We start from the raw sequence: 19,082 nt of genomic DNA, 5'->3' as shown, positions 1-19,082 counted from the left end.
TACAGTCATGAACACTTTCAGTAATAACTCATGCAAGAAACTTTTAAATGCCATGGCTCCTTGCCTTTATCTTTTTCTCTTCTCATTCTTAAATTTCCTTGTGGTTTCTGATGACTACCAAATACTCTTTCATTTATCATTCCTACTGTTCTTATGAGTCCACATTCTAAAAATCAGCTCCAGAGGGGATCGACCGACAAAAACATATTAGAATATGGTTGAATATGCAAAATAATAGCTTCTTCATCAATTCAACAATTCACTCCTCCTTACCCTTACCAAACTCTATGTGCTACCAATGGTTAGAGATACATAAACAAAGCAACATTAATAATGAAGACTAGGTTTGTTTCAGTCGATCCAATTCCTTCTTCCTCTCCTATCTCTTCTAGATGAACATCTACTTGCACAAAACCCATTAACCATTAGAAGATCAAGGAGCAATAACACAAACAGTGCACTTTCAGTATTTCATAGCTACAAGCAACAAGAAGTGCAGGAACCATTGACCACAAAATCTGGTGAAAACTGGAAACAACAAAGCCTAAAAAGAATTATTTGTTTGTTTGTTTGCTTGCTTTTTAAGATTTTCTTTTGAAAAAAAAATTTAAGGGATTGCATAGAATAAAAATGTTTTTTACACCGTCAATTCAACAATAGCATCAGTTCATACCAGCAAGAATGAGAATTATTTAAAAATCGAACACAACGACAAACTACATACCAAATTAGTCCGTTTTTCCCCTCCACGAGAATCTCTTTCGCCGACAGGAGCAGAGATCTAGGGGTTTCCCCTTCATCCCCGGCACTGGCTGATGGTGGAGCAGCTGCGGGAGTAGGGGTTGGCCTCGGCGCCGGGGCGGCAGTTGTAGTAGGAGGTACCGCGGCGGGAGCAGGGGGTGGTGTCGCGCCTGAGAGCGCCGTAGCTGATGTAACCAGAGGTGGCGAGGATGCGGCGGCTCGCCTGGGATCCGAGGTCGAACTCGTCGCCGGCGAGGCACTCCGCGATGGAGCCGCGGCAGCCGGAGAGAGAGGAGATCCAGCCGAGGGGAAGCGCGCCCGGCGCCCCACCGACGGAGGCAGGGGCGAGGAGGACGGCGGCGAGGAGGAAGGCGAGCGAGAGGAGGGCGCGGAAGCCTCGCTGTAGCGTCGCCATTTGGGGGTTGTCGGCGGGAACAGAGGTGCAGGGCTTTTCCTTTCTCTGCTAAAAAAAGGTCTTCCTTCCACTCGGAAGACTTGCCGTTGCCTTTTTTTTTTTTTTCTTTTTTTCAAATTCTAAAATAAAGGAAAAAACTAAAAATGAATATTAAAAATGATTTTTTTCCATTTTTATTTTGATTCGTAGTGTGTTTTTTTGCCTTTTATTTTGATTAATTATAAATTATTCTAATTAAAAAAGTAAATTTATATATATATAAATTTAGTCGTACGTTGGTCTTTCCTTAGTCGGAATCTGAGTTGATCACCGTCGACAGTGATCGTGCAGTAAAGGATGATTGCTTCCAATCAAATTACGTTGAATTCCGATCACTATCCGATTGAAATCCGATATAGGACAGAGCATTGACGAGTGGCACCTCGATCGCACCCAAGGCGGCAGCCGACAGTAGTCGGACGGCACGACGAGGGCGGCAGCAACGGCGGTAAATTATGGTGTTGCGCACAGGTCACACAGCACATGTTGCACTGCATAGCATTTTCGTATATATATATATATCATTGAACAGGAAAAACACATACTGCTTAACAAACGGGAAAGATACAAAGTTTAGAAAGACAAATTAAGACTCGACGAAGAACGAACAAGATTACATAGACTTAACTCGAGACATTTATTATTACCGCGGGCAATAACGCGCGCGGGCGCACGCCATCTGTTCGACGAAAGCACACAACTAAAAAGCAGCGCAATCACTCCACACTCATTTCGCTGCGTCGTACGTCGTCGTCGACGTTATTAGGAGCGGCACCGGTCGATTTGGTTGCAGTTGCGGTTGTAGGGGTTGGCCTCCCCCCCCGGTTGGCAGTTGTAGTACGAAGCCCCCTTCTGGCTGCACGATACCTTGTTCGGATCCAGCGCTTTGTAGCTGATGTGGTCCGACGCCGTCGCCAGCATCCGCCGGCTCACCTCCGTGTCCAGGTCCAGCTCCACCCCCGACCCCAGGCACTCCGCGATCGTCCCACGGCAGCCCCCCAGCGAGTACGGGAGCAACCCGAGAGGGAACTCGCTCACGCTGGTGCTCCGGCCGCCGCCGGGGAGGAGTGCAGTGAGGAGGAGGAGGAGGAGGAAGACGGCCGTCGGTCTGACTGCCATTTGATGGCGATCAAAGAGAATTGGTTGAGGCAGGCAGGGGAAGACCGAGCGAGTTGGGACTGGAAGTCGGGCAATGCATGGCTTTATAAAGGAAAGAGCAAAATTTAAAAGGAGCACCTAATTATTAGAGTGATCTTTTCTTTTTAAAAAGTTAAAATAGCAATCAACGTACTTTATAATAATTAATTACACAATAACTAATGTTAAATTAAACTAGGCAAAAGTAATAAGACATTGTGAGGATTTAATACTACAACCACTACATTGACATAATATAATAATAGTTGAGAAAGTTTGTTTGTTTTACACCACATTTAATCACATCTCTATGTAGAATTGTTGAGCTCAATGTTATCGGAACATAATTGAATTGGTTAGTGTGAGAATATATTTATTGAAGTGGATAAAGATCGAATCTCGACAAAGCCGAAATAATACCCTTCCCGTAGTGACAAACTACAGCTTCCCGATTTACCTCCTCATAGATGATCGTGAGACCGACCGTGTGAAGCCACTGAGATGATAGATTTCACCTTTTTGCTAAAGTTGAACTCAATGTTATTAGTACTCCGTAATAACTGTAGTAGATAGAGTTGTAAATGAATCAAATGTTTATAAATAAATTTAATATTCGATTTCATAAAAAATTATTTATATTTGTCAATACACACCAAATCAATTCAATGAATAAATTTAATAACTCATTAAATTAAATAAATAAATTTAAACATATATGTTCAGCTCCTTAATATTCATAAATAATATTCATCAATAAAACTCTTATCAACATGCTAAATAAATAAAGAAACTTTCAAAATAAACAAATAAATTTATATTATTAAACACAATAATCAACCAAAAAAATAAAACTTAAAATGTAAAAAATTTAAATAATCAAATAAACTTAAATTAAGAACTAAATAACATCTAAATGAATTAAACTCAAATTCAGCTTAAACCAAACTTAAATTAATAAAAAAAATCAAATCAAACTTGAACAATCATTTTAACGATTTGATTCATTTTAGACTCAATCAATTACCTTATCAAACAAGTTTAAACACTACAAACTCGATAATTGTCTTTAGATTTTCAGTTATCTCGATATGCGCAGGACTTGAATACATGATAATTTCCCCCCAAATTATGAATTTATTAAATAAAATTCACAGATTCAGTGATTCACTTCAATATTCTAATGATTAATAAGAGAATAACTCCTTGAATCAATTAACTTGGCAGCTTATATATACTACTATAACCTTGCCATAGAACAATAACATGGGGGGCAATTGTAGCACGACTACAGCTTGCTGGATGGAATGCCAACAGGTGATTTTCTCGACTTCTTCTCCACGACTCGTGATAAATTCTTCACATCTTCCTTAGCGATGTACCTGGGCTGGCTCAGCCAATGCCCTCCATCGACAATCATTGTAGTCCCATTGACAAATTTGCCTACAGGAGGAAGTCAAATGTTTGCCTCAAGCTAAACAACATAGATGGTGATCTGATAGAGAATCCAGAACGATTTCTAAGAAATCATGAGATGCATGCATATAATATAAACAACAAATTAGCTAAATCTCTCACGATGTTGGATAAAGGATAACCAAATAGCGGATAAGAGGAATTAGAAACTAATTTCCTCAATAGATAAGATAACAAACCTGCATCAGAAGCCAAATATAAGGCAGCCATTGCAATATCCCAAGTCTTTCCCAGCTTATGTAGAAGCCTGTCATCCCTAGAGACATCGCTCTGCATTTCTGCAGGTACAAGCTTCCTCATCCCAGGAGTGTCTTGGATTGGTCCTGGAGCAATTCCATTGACCCTTATATCGTAATCAGTGCCCCATTCTAGGGCTAATGACCTAGTGATGCTGTCAACGGCTGCCTGTTTATATAAGAGAGCGAAAGTTGTAGAGTGCTTGCCTAATTCTATGTGAAGATGATATTTAATAATGCAAACCTTAGCTGCAGATACATGGATCTGATACCAAGAAGCTGTGTAGTGCAAAGTTGCACTAATGTTCAGAATTAGCCCCCCGGTGGACAGACCTTTTCCTTGACCTCCTTTCTTAAGATAATTTAGAGCTTCATGGGACATGGTGTATGTGCCAACTGAATCAATGTCGAGAACTAGGAATTCCAGATCAAAGAAATGTAACTGTTTAATTAGCATCTATCAAATATAGTTGCTACTATCTGCAAGAAATTCAAGGTAAAAAAACCAAAACAGAAACCATAAACTAAGGACTAGCGATGTTTTTTATGAAATTCATAAGTAACTAAGATAATTGTTCTGCACGCATCATATATAACGAGGAATGGAAGTATTGCTATTTGAACAGTTAGTCATCCTTTAGATTTGTGAAACAGTGATGAAAAAATATAACACTGTTAATTCTAGAAGATAATAAACTAAACTAATTCTTCCAAGACTGTATCATCAAATAGGAAGACAATTACCTGTTCGAAAAGCATTTGGTGATAAATCCTCTGGTGATGCAAGAAAATTTCCCGCTGCTCCATTCACAAGAATATCAAGCTTTCCAAAATGCTTAAATGCTTCTTCCAAAACCCTAGATGCATCTTCCCGCTTACGTACATCACCCGCAAGGCCAATGGCCTGCAATCACGTCAAGCAAATAATTCACTCTAGCAGAACACAGCAGAATTTTACCAGGTAACTCTACTAGCCACAATTCAAGTTGTTTTTACTCCTGATTTGGATGTTTGAAGCTCCGACACATGCCCGTCTAACGAAATGAGTTTCTAGAAACTCAATTGAATTTAAGAAGACTAGCATCAAACTAAGAAAACAGTCCTAACTTGGCTGTAGACTATTGGTAGTAGTATATAGTGTGTCAGGTTGGAATGATCTTATCATTCCATTTCAAGGTAGGTAAAGAGAAAAGACTTTAATTCCAAGAAAGCATCGACCTATCTGAAGCTTTAAGTTGGTTATTAAACATGTTATTCTTCCTATCCTTAGAATTTAACATTATCAGTAACACAAGCATCAGAGTTAATAGCACCCAAATGATAAAAATATTAACTCAGCTTATGATGATGTTATAGAGTTTTGAGTTCAATATAATTGAGTAGTTACCATCTTATCTGAAAAGCTAGACGAGAAATATAATAAAAAGCATCAGAAGGAGAAGCGTGGTGTCCTAACAGGGGCTATTATAAGAATCACAGAGTTGAAGTTGAAGTAGCATAAAGAAACAGAAGCCTTCTCTCTAGAAAAAACATACAAAAGGTTTTCAATTTTTAGCAGAAGCATGTTGGTCACCTGGATCCCCTCCGACTGAAGGGCGGAGACGGCGGCGTCGAGGACATGGCGGCGGCGACCCATGATGGCCACGGAAGCTCCGTGCTTACCGAACTGCCTGGAGATCTCGAAGCCGATCCCGGAGCCTCCTCCGGTTACGAAAGCCACCTGGCCTCTGAGGATATCGGCCCTGAAGGGAGACTCCATCAATGGTTCTCGCAGGATGAAGCGCTCTACTCCGCCGGGGAGATCTCGCCTTTATCCCTAATTCAATTGGCCTGGAGCAGGTTGACGTAGTTTCCTACAACGAAACATTTTTAAATAAGTAAATAGTAAGCCATTGAATATGATAAATTTGGATAAAACTAAAAAGACATAATTTTTTTTAAAAAATAATTCTTCCTATTTTTATAAAATATATATACTATTATTTTAATACTATAAAAATTTACTTTAATTTAATCAAAATCAGAATATAATTATATTAAAATATTTTTTTTCACTTAGTCGAAATTGTTTTAATTTAATTAAAATCTTTTATATAATATTATAATAATTTTGAATAAAATTATATTATTATGTAATAGGGACTTAAACTAGAGCGGCTCGACCAAAATGTAATGGGCTATCGAGAAAATAGAAAGAATTTAAAGGGAGCAAGAGAAGAATAGTTTCATTTCACTATTTTCTTATTTATATCCACGTGAGATTATAAAAATGTTTATTTAATTTCACTCTTTTCTTATTTATATCCACGTGAGATTATAAAGATGTTTATTTAATTTCACTCTTTTCTTATTTATATCCACGTGAGATTATAAAAATGTTTATTTATTTTCACTCTTTTCTTATTTATATCCACGTGAGATTATAAAAATGTTTATTTATATACTTTTTGAAAAATAATGAAAAGACACCTCTATTTAATATGGTAACCCAAACTTTAATGATCATAAATATATCGATAGCGGCAAAGTGATGACACCTCATCAAGGTATCCCAACGACAACTCAACGTCGTTCAATCAATCGAACTACGTTTTTTTCGACTAGACTAATTGAAAAAAGTGTGATACGGTGGAGTCTTGGAACCAACATGTGGTTGTTGATGGAACATCGCGTGGCTGACAAACAAGAATGAGAAGAATTATTAAGAAAGATTAGGTATAGGGCCTAACCTCTGCAATCGTTCGACATCACGCACTGATCCTATCTCGGTCTCGAGTTCTAGCTTGGCTCTCACTCGACATCATGTGTTGACTTCATCTCAGTCTCGAGTCTCGAGCTTGAGTTTCGGTCTTAGCATTCACTCGGCATCAAGTGTCGACCTCATTTCTGTCTCGAGTCTCGACCTCGAGTTTCGATCTCGATGCTCACTCAACATCACATGCCAATCTCATCTCGCCCTCAAGTCTTGAACTTGAGATTCGGTATCGACGCTCACTCGACATCATACGCTGACCCCTTCTTGGTCACGAGTCTTGACCTTGAGTTTCGGTCTCGGCGCTCACTCGGCATCAAGTGCCGACCTCATTTAGACCTCGAGTTTCAGCCTCGGCGCTCACTCGGCATCAAGTGCCGACCTCATCTCGACTTTAAGTCTCGACCTTGAGTTTCGATCTCGACGCTCACTCAGAATTACGCGCCGATCCCATCTCTACCTCGAGTTCCGGTCTCGGTGCTCACTCGACATCATGCGCCAACCTTATCTCAGCCTCGAGTCTCGACCTCAAGTTTCGGTCTTGGCGCTCACTCAACATCATGCACCGATTTTATCTCGGCCTGGAGTCTCGACCTCGAATTTCGATCTCGACACTCACTTGGCATCATGCATCTACCCCATCTTGGCATTGAGTATCGACCTCAAGTTTCGGTCTCGGTGCTCCCTCGGCATCACGCGCCGATCCCATTTTGACCTCGAGTCACGACCTTGAATTTCGATTTCGGCACTCACTCGGCATCACATGCCGACCTCATCTCGATCTCGAGTCTCGATCTTGAGTTTCAGTCTCGACACTGTAGAATCATGTACCTGTTGTAGCGTGCCTTGGCTGAGATTGCTCGCGTCGGAGGAACGATCACGAAGAATCGGAAGGCTCCTCAAGTTTCCACAAACCAAATCCTCGATTTGGTTCTTCCTCTTCTCCGGCAGGCGTCAGGAACGAATCCCTTCTTTCCCTCTTCGACTTGGACGCAACCTCTTCAGATCGCTACTTGGACCAACCTCTTCACTGCCCGCTCCACTTGCAGCAGGGCTTTCCTCTCCCTTTAATAGGGAGAGGCTGTGCGTGCACTCCGTGGGAGTGCAGCGTGGTGGTGGTGGGCGGCGGTTACAGAAACTGCCAACATCTCCCACTCGTCCAAGTGAAGCCACAAAGGCAAATGGTCACAAAGACCATTAAGAGGTATCTAGCCACATAGACTAAATATAACCGGAATGCACAGTCACATAGACTGTAAGAACAACCAATTCATACATAGGAAAATGGTTCGTGCGACAGCAAGCACATTGAGCATTCATTGCTAAGAAAGTTGTTACACCTTACATAGCTGCTCATAGAGCGATCAATGCTAAGAAAGTTGTTACACCCAACTTAGCCGCTCTCCAAATAGTACATAACCATTTTCTGAATGACACACAGTCATTTATCTGATGGCTCACAACCATCATCCAGGTGGCACCTAGCCGTTCTTCAGTGATACATAAATCACTTTTCTAGTGGTACATAACCATTTCCTGGACTCATTATGTCTTGCTATTTACCTAGATTAAATAATATGTATTTACATCAATATGAACATCTCTAATCCCTCAATTTGATCATCATGTCAAGAGCATGTTTCATATCTCTAATATTCACAATCATTTCTATACATAACAGAAATGGGTCGACCAGTGAATATTCTCAAAAAGATGTAAATATATTTAATCTTCCTTTTTAGCTTGAATCTATTCATTTTAATCAGTCGCTTTCCTAGTCATGCTCCATAGACCGAATCATCCATAGTCATAGGTCTACATGCTAAAGTAGCAAACCCTGATTAAAATTTCAAATAGACAGCTAAATAGTCACTTAAGGTAAATGCTGAGATCAACATATAATCTCATAGGGCTCACATATCGATCCCGAAGCAACACCGCATCATCCGAACGCAGCAAAGAGGTCTCGACCTCATACCAGCGGACTGGGGTTCCCATGGAAGAGCAGGAAGAGTAAAAGCAGCAGGATGGACGGGGAAACACAACAAGAAGTCGGTCGACGCAGAAGAAGAGGAAAAAGAACAAAACCCTAGGGTTTGGCAACAGAACAACACGAAACACGACTAAACTTAGATAGTAGACTTACGAAGAAAAAGCAGACATGGGCGAAGATGAGGAAATCGTGGGGGCGAAAGAAACGTGAACAAGATCGGAGGGAAGTCGGAGCACGAGAACACGCGGGAGTTAGGGCTCGAAGCGACAAGTAAAGAAGACGACGAAACGCTGAGGGTTTAAGTCGAACGGTCGAACAATCCTGACCGTTGATGAGCAAACCACAACAATCGACGCGGCGAGAGGTGGCCAATTCGAGCCGATGGGCGCTGAGATCAATGAAAGAAATCAAACCAACGTAAAGGTCGTAACTGAACGGGCCCAAATAAACAGATACACGAAGCAAACCAAACTTGTGTTCAGTCAGTCGAACTACGTCTCCTTCGACTAAACTAGGTCGGGAGGCTTGTGATCCGGATGGAATGACGTGGGCAAACACGTAGGATAAAAGGAGTCCCTCAGAAGACACGTAGTAAGGACGAGGCATCCAATAAGGAGAAGCTGATCCTCCTAGGAGGAGAGGAAGGTGAAGTAAACTCAGATCCTAGACAGGGGAGTCACCTCCCCAGCACCATGGCTAAGAAGTCCTATTAACAGCCCCAACTTGGGATACGAACTACCCTGGGCCCACCTAGCCTCGAGGTCGGCACATACCTCAACATCTCATATGCGCCCCCCCCCCCCCCCCCCCCCCCCCCCCACAGCTGGGGTTAACGCTCTACGCCTACTCTACGAACCAACCTCGTTAAGGAACCGTATATCTTCGCTATTGGCATTCGGCAAACCCAAGTAGGCACAGCATTCCCTCGCCTACCTACCTGCCAGGGTAGAACTGAGATCATTATGCCAGCCGAGCTCCTTCAAACCTCGGTGTCCAATATCCTGCAACTCTCGCCGACCTCACGATTTGGTCTCGATATCATAAGCCGACCTCATGGCATGGTCGCCGCATCAGGTGCCTACCTTAGGACAAGGATCCCATATTGATCCCTTCAGTAACGAAACAGGTGACAAGCTCGGGACGGACCGAGCACCCCTTATCAATGCAGTTGAGAATACCTTGCATCCACACATCTCAACCGCACATACCGGCCACTCTTGACGCAGAGATGATACCAACGGATCGATGTGCCTCTTTCTTCCAATGCTTTATCCACAAGAGGCGATGTGTACACTAAGTCTCTTTACTTGGCCCCGCCAGATCACATCCATTCAGAAAGGATAAGCCGCATGGACAAACCGTCCGATCCGCGGAATCTGTCACACGCGTGACCCAGCAATTCCGCCCTATCCTCCAATGGCAAGAGCACAGATCCGAAGGCATCGCCTCCTCTCGCCCTATATAAACCCCTCAGGTATGACACTCCGCCCATCTGGAATCCCCCGCAAACACTAGCATTTCTTCTCGGCCTGACTTGAGCGTCGGAGTGGCCACGCCGGGATTCCCCGGCGCCCAGCTAATCCGTGCGTTCAGTGCCCCCCTTTTCAGGTCCTCTCTCCTCTGCTGTGGAAACATCGGGTGACGCGGCCTCCCCCCTGTCTGGTGATTCAGCTGTCGTCGGTAAGGAGCCGGAACAATTGATTAAGTTCGAATTGACTCGAGTTGAATTTAAATATTTCATCAATATGTTAGTTGGTCGAATAAAACATCAAATAGCTTAAAATTGATCATATACTTAATAGTCGATCAATATATTAGTTGATCAAGTGAGATATTAAGTAGATCAAAGTTGATTGGATACTTTACAAGTTAACAACATATTAATATGTTAGTTGGTTGAGCCAAAAGTCCAAGTGAATTTCGATTGACTGGGAGCTTGGCAATCGAAAGTCCAATAAGTAATTGATATGAAGTGAGAAGTCCAAGTTGATCTCGATTGACCAGATATTTTATGTTCAGAAGTCTAATAGAGAGAGTTAGGATAAGAATAAAAGTTATGAATGACCAAATACTTGACATTAGAAGTGAAGTCCAAATGGATCATAAAGGACCAAACACTTAATATGAAAAATGAAATTTAAGTGGGCCATGAATGACCAACTATTTAGTAATGGAAAGTCCTAACAGATTATGAAGGATCGGATGTTAAGTGAGTACGGAAGTCCAAATAGGTCAAAATAAATTGAATGTTTGACGTAGGAGAAGTCCTAGCATGTCAAGTGTGACCGAATGCTAGGAACATGAAAGCCTCGGTAGGTTAAGATTGATCAGATGCTGAGCAAAGAAAATCTTGATAGTTTGAGGTCAATTAGATACCAGACAAGACGAAAGAATTCAACTTTAGTAAGGTAAAAATAGGAGTATCAGTCGATTGATAGGGTATATTGATCGATCGATGGACTCTAAATTTCGAATTCAAGATTTAAGGGAGTAAAGGGGGTTTGTTAGAATCCAATAATTGATTGCTAGAACGCAATAATCGATTGCTGGAACCCAATAATGGATTGCTTCCTACCAATCCACTGATGGAGCTGTTTGAGCGAATAAAATGTTCTTTACTCAACTTAACTGATTAGTTCGACTGAAGGTTACCGGTCGACTGTTGAATTGTAACAATCAACCGGTGGCATTGTTCACGCGTATAGAAGGTTCAGAGCTCGACTACGAGGTTTGATTGTTTATGATCAATCGACTGTTAGGGTTTAACAATCAATTGATGGTGGTTAAACTGTCTCAAAATAGCCATTTTATAGGTACAATGATGGGATTTGAGGGGTAGTCAATCGTTAGGGTTTAGCAATCAATTGATGGTGGTTAAACTGTCTCAAAATAGCCATTTTATAGGTACAACGATGGGATTTGAGAGGTAGTCGACTGTTAGGCGGAAATTAGTCTGATTGCTAAGCAGAAATCAATTCGAGTAGTAACCTATAAAAGAAAATTTCAAGATGATTTGAAGCCGTCGATTTTTAAGGATTTGAGGATGAAGTACTATTGCATTTCTGGACCAACAAGAGACATTTTAAAACAACAAGAAATATCCAAAGTAAAGTTCACTCGTGTAAACATGTTTATTTTAATTTCTTTTGATTTCATTTGTATCTTTATATTTGATTGTATTTGTTACGGAAGACTTCTCCGCCTTCAAAAAGTATTCAAGAAGAAGAAAAATAGTAGTGATAGTCATTAGAACTAAACCTTGAACATAGTCTTCTTGGAAGGCGATGAACCAAGCTTGGTTCAAGTTAGCTTCGCTTCAAGTTTTCTAATACACAATATCATCGAAGCAATCAGGCAATAAAGACATAGATCCTAACACAATGCTCACGAGTCCTAACACGTATAGCATGGTAAACATGACTGATTAAAGACATGAGAATCATATTTACAATTATCCAAATCAACAATAAAAGGTCGCGAGAGCTAGAACAACTAACATTTCATCTCTCTTTTCGTCCATCTACCATGAACTAAGGCACGAGCACACCGCCAAACTTAGATGCTTTATACCTACACATGTAGAACCAAATAATGCTGAAATGCCTAAGATCAATAGGAAATTCTTCACAAGTGAAAGAAAGTGAAGTAGGAATTACTCTCATGCATTTCTACACTCTCTTTCAACAATCATAATCGAAGATGCTCTGTCGCAATGATCCTCCATTAATCATAATCGACATATCCTTACACATTTTCTTTACAAAATGTGCTCGGGAAACTATACATTTGTACTCGAAATGCCTTTTCATCATCCAAAGGCAAGACTTTGGCATACATGAGTTTATCTCAAAAAGTCTCATCGTACTCAACAAGGTTTATTACTTGATAGATTATTATTAACGATGTGAATATTAAGATTTATAAAATATAAACAAGAAGATTAAAAAAAAAAAGAGACTCAGTGGCTTTCTCGTAATTTTCTTCTCTTCTGCGCCTGTTTATAACTCCCTTCTTTCCTTTTATAGAAATATGCCGTTATCTCCCCGTTTACCGTTGAGTTAAAAACTAGAATTCCCACTCCCCGCTTCAGTAAAGTGCTCGACCCTGGCCTACTCGACAGCCTGGCAAAAGCCAACGTATAAAGTCACCCATTACTACTCGAAATCTACGCCTTTCAAATCTGGTTCAATTGGAAGCGACAGATGCGAGATTGAGTAAATGGGGGTGAGTTTAGAACTCCCACTTCGAAATACTAACGGGTACCCGAGCGTATCCACCCGCAGCACGTAACCGGGCAGGCCGGTGAGGTGGGGCCCGCTTTTGTGACGCCGGGTGACGTCGGTGGTCCCGGCGGGTGCAGAACGCAGAGTTTCGTCCGTGGGAAGCAGGAAGGTAGCTAGCTGCCACATTGGCCTCGCTCCCGTGCGGCCACAGATCGAGATTGACACTACGGTTATCTGCATATCCTTTTACTATACGGACCACATGCCTGTCGTCCATCGCCCGGATCAGAGGGAACGGACGGTCGATGGCCAGTACGAATTTTAATGCTATTTATTATCGGTTGTCCCTGGACAGTCGAATTACCACTTTGCCCCTATTGTAAGCCCACGGCTTCCGGCCTCCATTTAAGTATCAACTCGCAACGGGCGAAGCGAAGCCTACCCCTCTCTGTCTTCCGCTCTGCCTCTGCGGCGGCGAATCGATCTCTGCTAGGCGTTTTCGATCGCCGTTTCCACGACCTGAAGCTGATCTGGTTGTGCCGGCTGACTGACAGTTCCTCGTTTCTTCGCCCATTTTTTTGGTAGCGCGATGGCCCATTCTGGGCGATCGGACGGACCCTCCCTCGGATCGCCGTCGGCGGATCTGGAACCTTGGCGATGCCCTCGATCGGTTCTCTAGTAGGTGTTTGGCTTGAGATGTTTGATTTCTTGTGGAATGAGGAGAGATTCCTGTTGTTTTTTCTTGGCAACGTTTGATTAGGTGGATTTGATTCTGATTCACAGGGTTATGCCCTGTAGTTGGTCTTCTGATGTCGAAGCTTGTTCTTGGATCTGGAGATCTGGGGTTCTTTGTTACTAGCTTAGGTACATGATACCATTCTTTTCGTGGGGATTTAGGCAAGGAGCGGATGATGCGCTGAAAATGATTTTGTGACCAATTGAGACTGGTTGGCCATTATCCGATGAGGTAAAATCACATCTATGACCATTTACTTGATCAAATTTCCTGGCAACGTTTCTGTTTTAGCTGTCTATTGGTATATAAGGCATTTTGCATTTGATTGAATGTTCATTAGTCGAGGGAATATTCCAGCTCTCGACCAAAAAGCTGCGTGCTTGCGATGAAAAATTAATATAATGTTTTTCCATTCAATTAATTGGAACCATAAAATCGTGGTAGTGTGTGAACTGCAGTCGAATTGGTTCTTTGAAGAGTTGTATAGTGAGCTTCATCTGCAGTAGGACTATTTTGCTGTTTCATCCTAATATATGGCACTTTTATATGTGTATCCCTTTTGTGCACATGCCACTTCGTGGACGAACATTTATGAACCTATATTGTTGATCAGTGAAAAAAAAATGAAAGGGACTATATGAACCCATGTCGATCTAAAAAAGGGCTCTGCCTATAACTTTTAAACACTGTGTGTACTGAACTCAGGTTGCACATATTCATGGTTAAGCCGTGAAAGTTATAATGTAGCTGGGTAGCTGTGGTTCTATGAGATTCTGAAGATCAAAGCTTGATACTTCTTAGAAATCACATTATTGTGGCGTATAACTCATTATATTGCATCAAAGAGTATATCCAAATGTAGACTCCCTCAGAATCAGTAGTGAACTTGACAGGGTAATTATTTAATTTTTATGTGATTTCCATTGCATATAGTTAGAAAATATACACAAATTTTGGTTCTAGAGGTAGTAACTGTTTTGGGAGATCTTATCTATTGCTGAATTGCAAAAAAAAAAAAAAAAAAGAGTTTTACATTGAGCGGCAGTTGGTTATTTACAACACAAATTTTGGAGGTAGAGGAATCTCTTTTGCACCATATTGTGAATTTTCTCCCGTAGGTTGAAGGAAATCTCTTTTAGTTGCAACATAAAGTCAATCTTTTCCCATAGGTATCCATTTAATAAATGAACATCTTGGAAGTTCAATTCTTACAAATATTCATCTCCCGAATTGTCAAATGAAAAGTAATATACTAGATGGCTACTCTGCTATGATGATCTATATATGCTAGAGATATACCATTCCAGTGTGCCTATTCATGTTGTTGGACTCCAGATATGGTTGACGAAGGCTCAAAATAGATGGTTCTGCCATAAGGTTGGAGCTAAAGGCCATATACTCTATAATAATATCTAAAGTGGTTCTTATGTGTACGAAAGGTCAAATTTCCTGTTTGACGACTTAGGTATTATTTGGCTTGATGCTTTTGCTACTAACCTTCATGGTGTTGATGTTATATGGAAGCTCATCTTTGTATAGATTTGTATTGCTGCAAAACCAACCAAAAACTAGAACTTGATGTTGTCAATTTATTAGTTTGATTTATGTATATCTAAAGTGGTTCTTATGTGTACGAAAGGTCAAATTTCCTGTTTGACGACTTAAGTATTATTTGGCTTGATGCTTTTGCTACTAACCTTCATGGTGTTGATGTTATATGGAAGCTCATCTTTGTATAGATTTGTATTGCTGCAAAACCAACCAAAACTATAACTTGATGTTGTCAATTTATTAGTTTGATTTATGTATGAATTCAACGAACCCATCTTGTCATCAATGCTTTAGATGATGCCAAAACTACTCAATTCCTATACAAGAATTCAATTGAGGAGGCAGAATTTGTTCACCTTTTTAATTAGTTAGTCATTTCAAGTCATCTTCAGCATGAATTTCCGTACAAGAATTCAATTGGGGAGGCAAAATAGCTGTTTTCTAGCATATACCTTGAAAGTACTAAATTGTACTATAGTTCTTGGTAATTGCTATAAATGGCTGTACCCCTGCTGCCCGTTCTACATTAAAAACCTCACTGTTAAAATTGTGAAATTCTCACCCATTTTGGAGTCTATAGGTTAATTTATGCAAGCTTGGACTTGCCAGTATGGCTACTTCCATCATATGAATTACTGCTAAATTTCATGGGTCAGGTGGCATCAATCTGATCTTTGTGATCCATTCCTTGATTAGCATAATGTCTGGTTGTTATTTGGCCTATTATGCATTCACAGTAATAGTTGATGGTGGTAACTCTTGTATTTCTCTTCTTTCCTGAAGTCAAATCTCTAGCTTTGTTATTTCAGTTTTATTATGTATTTTTTTATATGCCATGAAGTTGTATGCTACCATAGCGTTTGCAAATAATAATATCTACACTTGTGATTTAATTCTGTTTCCTTTTTCTTAAGAGCCTAATATTTTTTTTTCAGTGATCTGTGTATAATTGCGTGACTGCTGATAGTCAAGGTACTCACCCTCAGAGGAATGGAATTACAACATCGCAATCTGGGAACCATGAATGCCACTCTAAATTATCTATTACAGATTTTAGGATCTTTTAGTCAGGATTGTGGTTCTTGTCACAAATATTTATTGGCTTGCCTACTTTTAACAAATAATTGGAGCTTACTGGGGGAGGAGGAGAAGGATATGTTTGACAAAGATGTGAATGTTGACAGCTTGAATATTAGAGGGTTGAAAAGTAAAAGGCTTACGGTGAAGATTCAAACTGGAGATAGTTATACTGATCAAAGATCTAATGATAGTTTTTTCCCTGGACTCTATGATGATGTTGCACTAGTTTGTTTGACCTTCATATGCAGGTCTGACTACCCTTCACTTGCCTGTCTGAACAGAAGGTTTAACTCACTGATTCGTAGCGGTTGTCTTTATAAATTACGGAGACAGTACGGTGTTATCGAACACTGGGTTTACCTGGCATGTAGTTTGATGCCTTGGGAAGCATTTGATCCTTTCAGGCGTAGATGGATGAGGCTGCCAAGGATGCCATGTGACGATTGCTTCTCTTGTGCAGATAAGGAATCTCTAGCTGTGGGAACCCAGCTACTTGTTTTTGGGCGCGAAGTAATAGGCTTTGTTATTTGGGTGTACAGTTTGATAAGGCGTGACTGGTCTAGATGCAAACCTATGAACTTACCTCGTTGCCTTTTTGGATCTGGAAGCTCTGGGGAAATCGCTATCGTTGCTGGTGGAAGTGATTCGCTTGGACGCACTTCAAAGTGTGTGGAGATGTACAATTCGGAGACTGGTGCTTGGGAGACTCTACCAGATATGAATGTCCCAAGGAGATTATGTTCCGGCTTCTTTATGGATGGTAAATTTTATGTTATAGGGGGCATGTCAAACCATACAGATTCTTTAACTTGTGGTGAGGAATATAATCTTCAAACAAGGACATGGCGAAGAATTAGGGACATGTATCCTGGTGGTAATAGAGCTACTCAATCCCCCCCTCTTGTTGCTGTTGTAAATAATCAGCTTTATGCTGCTGATCAATCCACGAATGAAGTTAAGAAGTACAACAAGGCAAATAACACCTGGAATGTCGTAAGGCGATTGCCTGTGAGAGCCGACTACTCAAATGGCTGGGGTCTTGCTTTCAAAGCATGCGACGATAAACTGTTAGTGATTGGTGGCCACAGAGGACCTCAAGGTGAAGTAATTATTCTGCACTATTGGCGTCCTGAAGATGGAAATGCAAATGGAGCAGAGTGGGATGTGCTTTCTATTCGAGAAAGAGCTGGTGCTTTTGTCTACAACTGTGCAATAATGGGTTGCTAATTCAGGTATCACATTTGATATTATTCATGGATTACTTACTAGGAGTTGGGCATATTCAATTCATGGAACCACTTATTTGACTGAGTTTTTTTTTTTTTTTTTTTTTTTTGCTTCCAAGTACCTACATGATAATTTGTAGTTTTATGCTACTTTGTGCTCTTGCAATTTAAGGTCTCTAGACACAAAGTAGACCATCGAATTAATCTGGATGTTTCTTTTTTCTTGCTCTAAACTCCCGTTCAGTTGCATTTTTCATGCTTGTTCATTTGATGTTCTGAAATTAAGATTTGCTTAGCAATGTTTTTGGTGACTTCGAGTTTATATTGCAACTAAGATCTCTCTCTTATTCCCTGTGTTGATGCGTTATTATGTTGGGTTATCGACGGTTTATATCCATTAGAGTTGGATTCAACTTGAATGGCGGTGCAGAATGAACTAACGCTGATATTTTTTTCCCAGTATCATGAGAATAGCTTGACAAATGAAATATCTTTCAAGTAAAAATTAAAGCTCATAAACAAGTTGGCAATCATTTAACCAAACTTCATTATCAGCATTCCCCTCCCAAAGTCTTAAAGCCAATAGATTAGTTTAGGGTTTAGGATTTCATAAAAAATGTGAGGAATGTCAAAAGATTGGTGTTGCTTCATTTAGAGCTGAGCATTCAGTTACAATTAAAAAGAATTAATTAAAATTGAATTAATTTAATTTTATTTGATACATTGAATCATCGTTTGTCATTGAAACGGAATAAATTGAATTGTTATAAAATCAATTAATTCGATCTGTTATCAAATTAATCAAATTTTTTTATCCACGATCGATTGATACTGCACCATCAATATTATTTTATGGACAATCGACTGCAATAGTTGATATAAATGCATCAGTCGAATTAGTTCAATTTAATGGGTGTAATGCATTTATAATCCAGATCGAATTGAATAAATCTAATTAAGATTTTTTTTAAAATGAATTTTGGAATCAACCCAATCAAAATTTTAAAATAAATTGATTCAGTCTATTATTTTGATTTAATTAAAATTTTGGAATTAACCAAGATTCTTCCAAATCTTGCAATATATATGATTTGTAATAATAAATTAGTGCCACTTATAAAATAAAGTAACATTTATGAGAGAAAGAACAATCAATCTTACTTGCGATACAATTCTAAACCGATTAATAAAGATAATTAACCTTTTCTCCTTTTTAAGTCACCACTAAACCAACCCTCATTAGTTTTCAAACTCCTGCAAGGCACAAAAAGGCTGATATCGAGTCTATGCCCTTCCGAAGTATAAAAATGATTGATTTAATTTTATATTTTTTTATCGATTATTAAAATAAATCAAAAATATTTGATAAATTATTAATATAATATTCTTAAATCAATTATTCAAAAAAAAATTTAAAAAATTGATGTTTAACCAATTAATTTTGTCCCTTCATTGCAATATTTTCTGTTTGGTCTCACAT

At 39.9% G+C, this 19,082-nt stretch overlaps 4 protein-coding genes across 5 annotated transcripts; 1 reads left to right on the top strand and 3 right to left on the bottom strand.

Moving 5' to 3' along the window:
- Positions 1 to 593: 593 nt before the first annotated feature.
- On the bottom strand, positions 594 to 1,190 carry LOC141828267 (rapid alkalinization factor-like). The gene has a single exon (XM_074715667.1). The coding sequence runs from the start codon at positions 1,154 to 1,156 to the stop codon at positions 797 to 799; it is 360 nt and encodes a 119-aa protein (XP_074571768.1). The 5' UTR covers positions 1,157 to 1,190; the 3' UTR covers positions 594 to 796.
- Positions 1,191 to 1,957: 767 nt separating this feature from the next.
- Positions 1,958 to 2,314, bottom strand: LOC141827205 (rapid alkalinization factor-like). The gene has a single exon (XM_074714444.1). The coding sequence runs from the start codon at positions 2,312 to 2,314 to the stop codon at positions 1,958 to 1,960; it is 357 nt and encodes a 118-aa protein (XP_074570545.1).
- Positions 2,315 to 3,369: 1,055 nt separating this feature from the next.
- Positions 3,370 to 5,889, bottom strand: LOC141828673 (peroxisomal 2,4-dienoyl-CoA reductase [(3E)-enoyl-CoA-producing]). The gene is made up of 5 exons (XM_074716129.1): positions 5,615 to 5,889; positions 4,786 to 4,945; positions 4,286 to 4,455; positions 3,985 to 4,210; positions 3,370 to 3,772 (listed from the first exon to the last, which is right to left on the bottom strand). The coding sequence occupies exons 1-5, from the start codon at positions 5,798 to 5,800 to the stop codon at positions 3,618 to 3,620; spliced, it is 897 nt and encodes a 298-aa protein (XP_074572230.1). The 5' UTR covers positions 5,801 to 5,889; the 3' UTR covers positions 3,370 to 3,617.
- Positions 5,890 to 13,471: 7,582 nt separating this feature from the next.
- On the top strand, positions 13,472 to 17,704 carry LOC141827724 (F-box/kelch-repeat protein At5g60570-like). 2 transcript variants are annotated; one of them, XM_074715042.1, is made up of 3 exons: positions 13,472 to 13,687; positions 13,793 to 13,976; positions 16,232 to 17,704. In XM_074715042.1, the coding sequence occupies exon 3, from the start codon at positions 16,287 to 16,289 to the stop codon at positions 17,601 to 17,603; it is 1,317 nt and encodes a 438-aa protein (XP_074571143.1). In that variant the 5' UTR covers positions 13,472 to 13,687; positions 13,793 to 13,976; positions 16,232 to 16,286; the 3' UTR covers positions 17,604 to 17,704. The 2 variants fall into 2 exon arrangements, with proteins under 2 accessions (XP_074571143.1, XP_074571144.1); XM_074715043.1 differs by having other exon boundaries at positions 13,472 to 13,976; positions 16,264 to 17,704.
- The last annotated feature ends 1,378 nt before the right edge of the window (positions 17,705 to 19,082 follow it).

Source organism: Curcuma longa, chromosome 4, assembly GCF_044706935.1.
Source record: "Curcuma longa cultivar G26 ecotype Majalengka, Jawa Barat chromosome 4, ITB_CL_G26_1.1, whole genome shotgun sequence".
NCBI classification, from domain to species: Eukaryota; Viridiplantae; Streptophyta; class Magnoliopsida; order Zingiberales; family Zingiberaceae; genus Curcuma; species Curcuma longa.
Note: the sequence above shows the minus strand (reverse complement) of the source record. Positions and strands in the feature narration are given on the sequence as shown.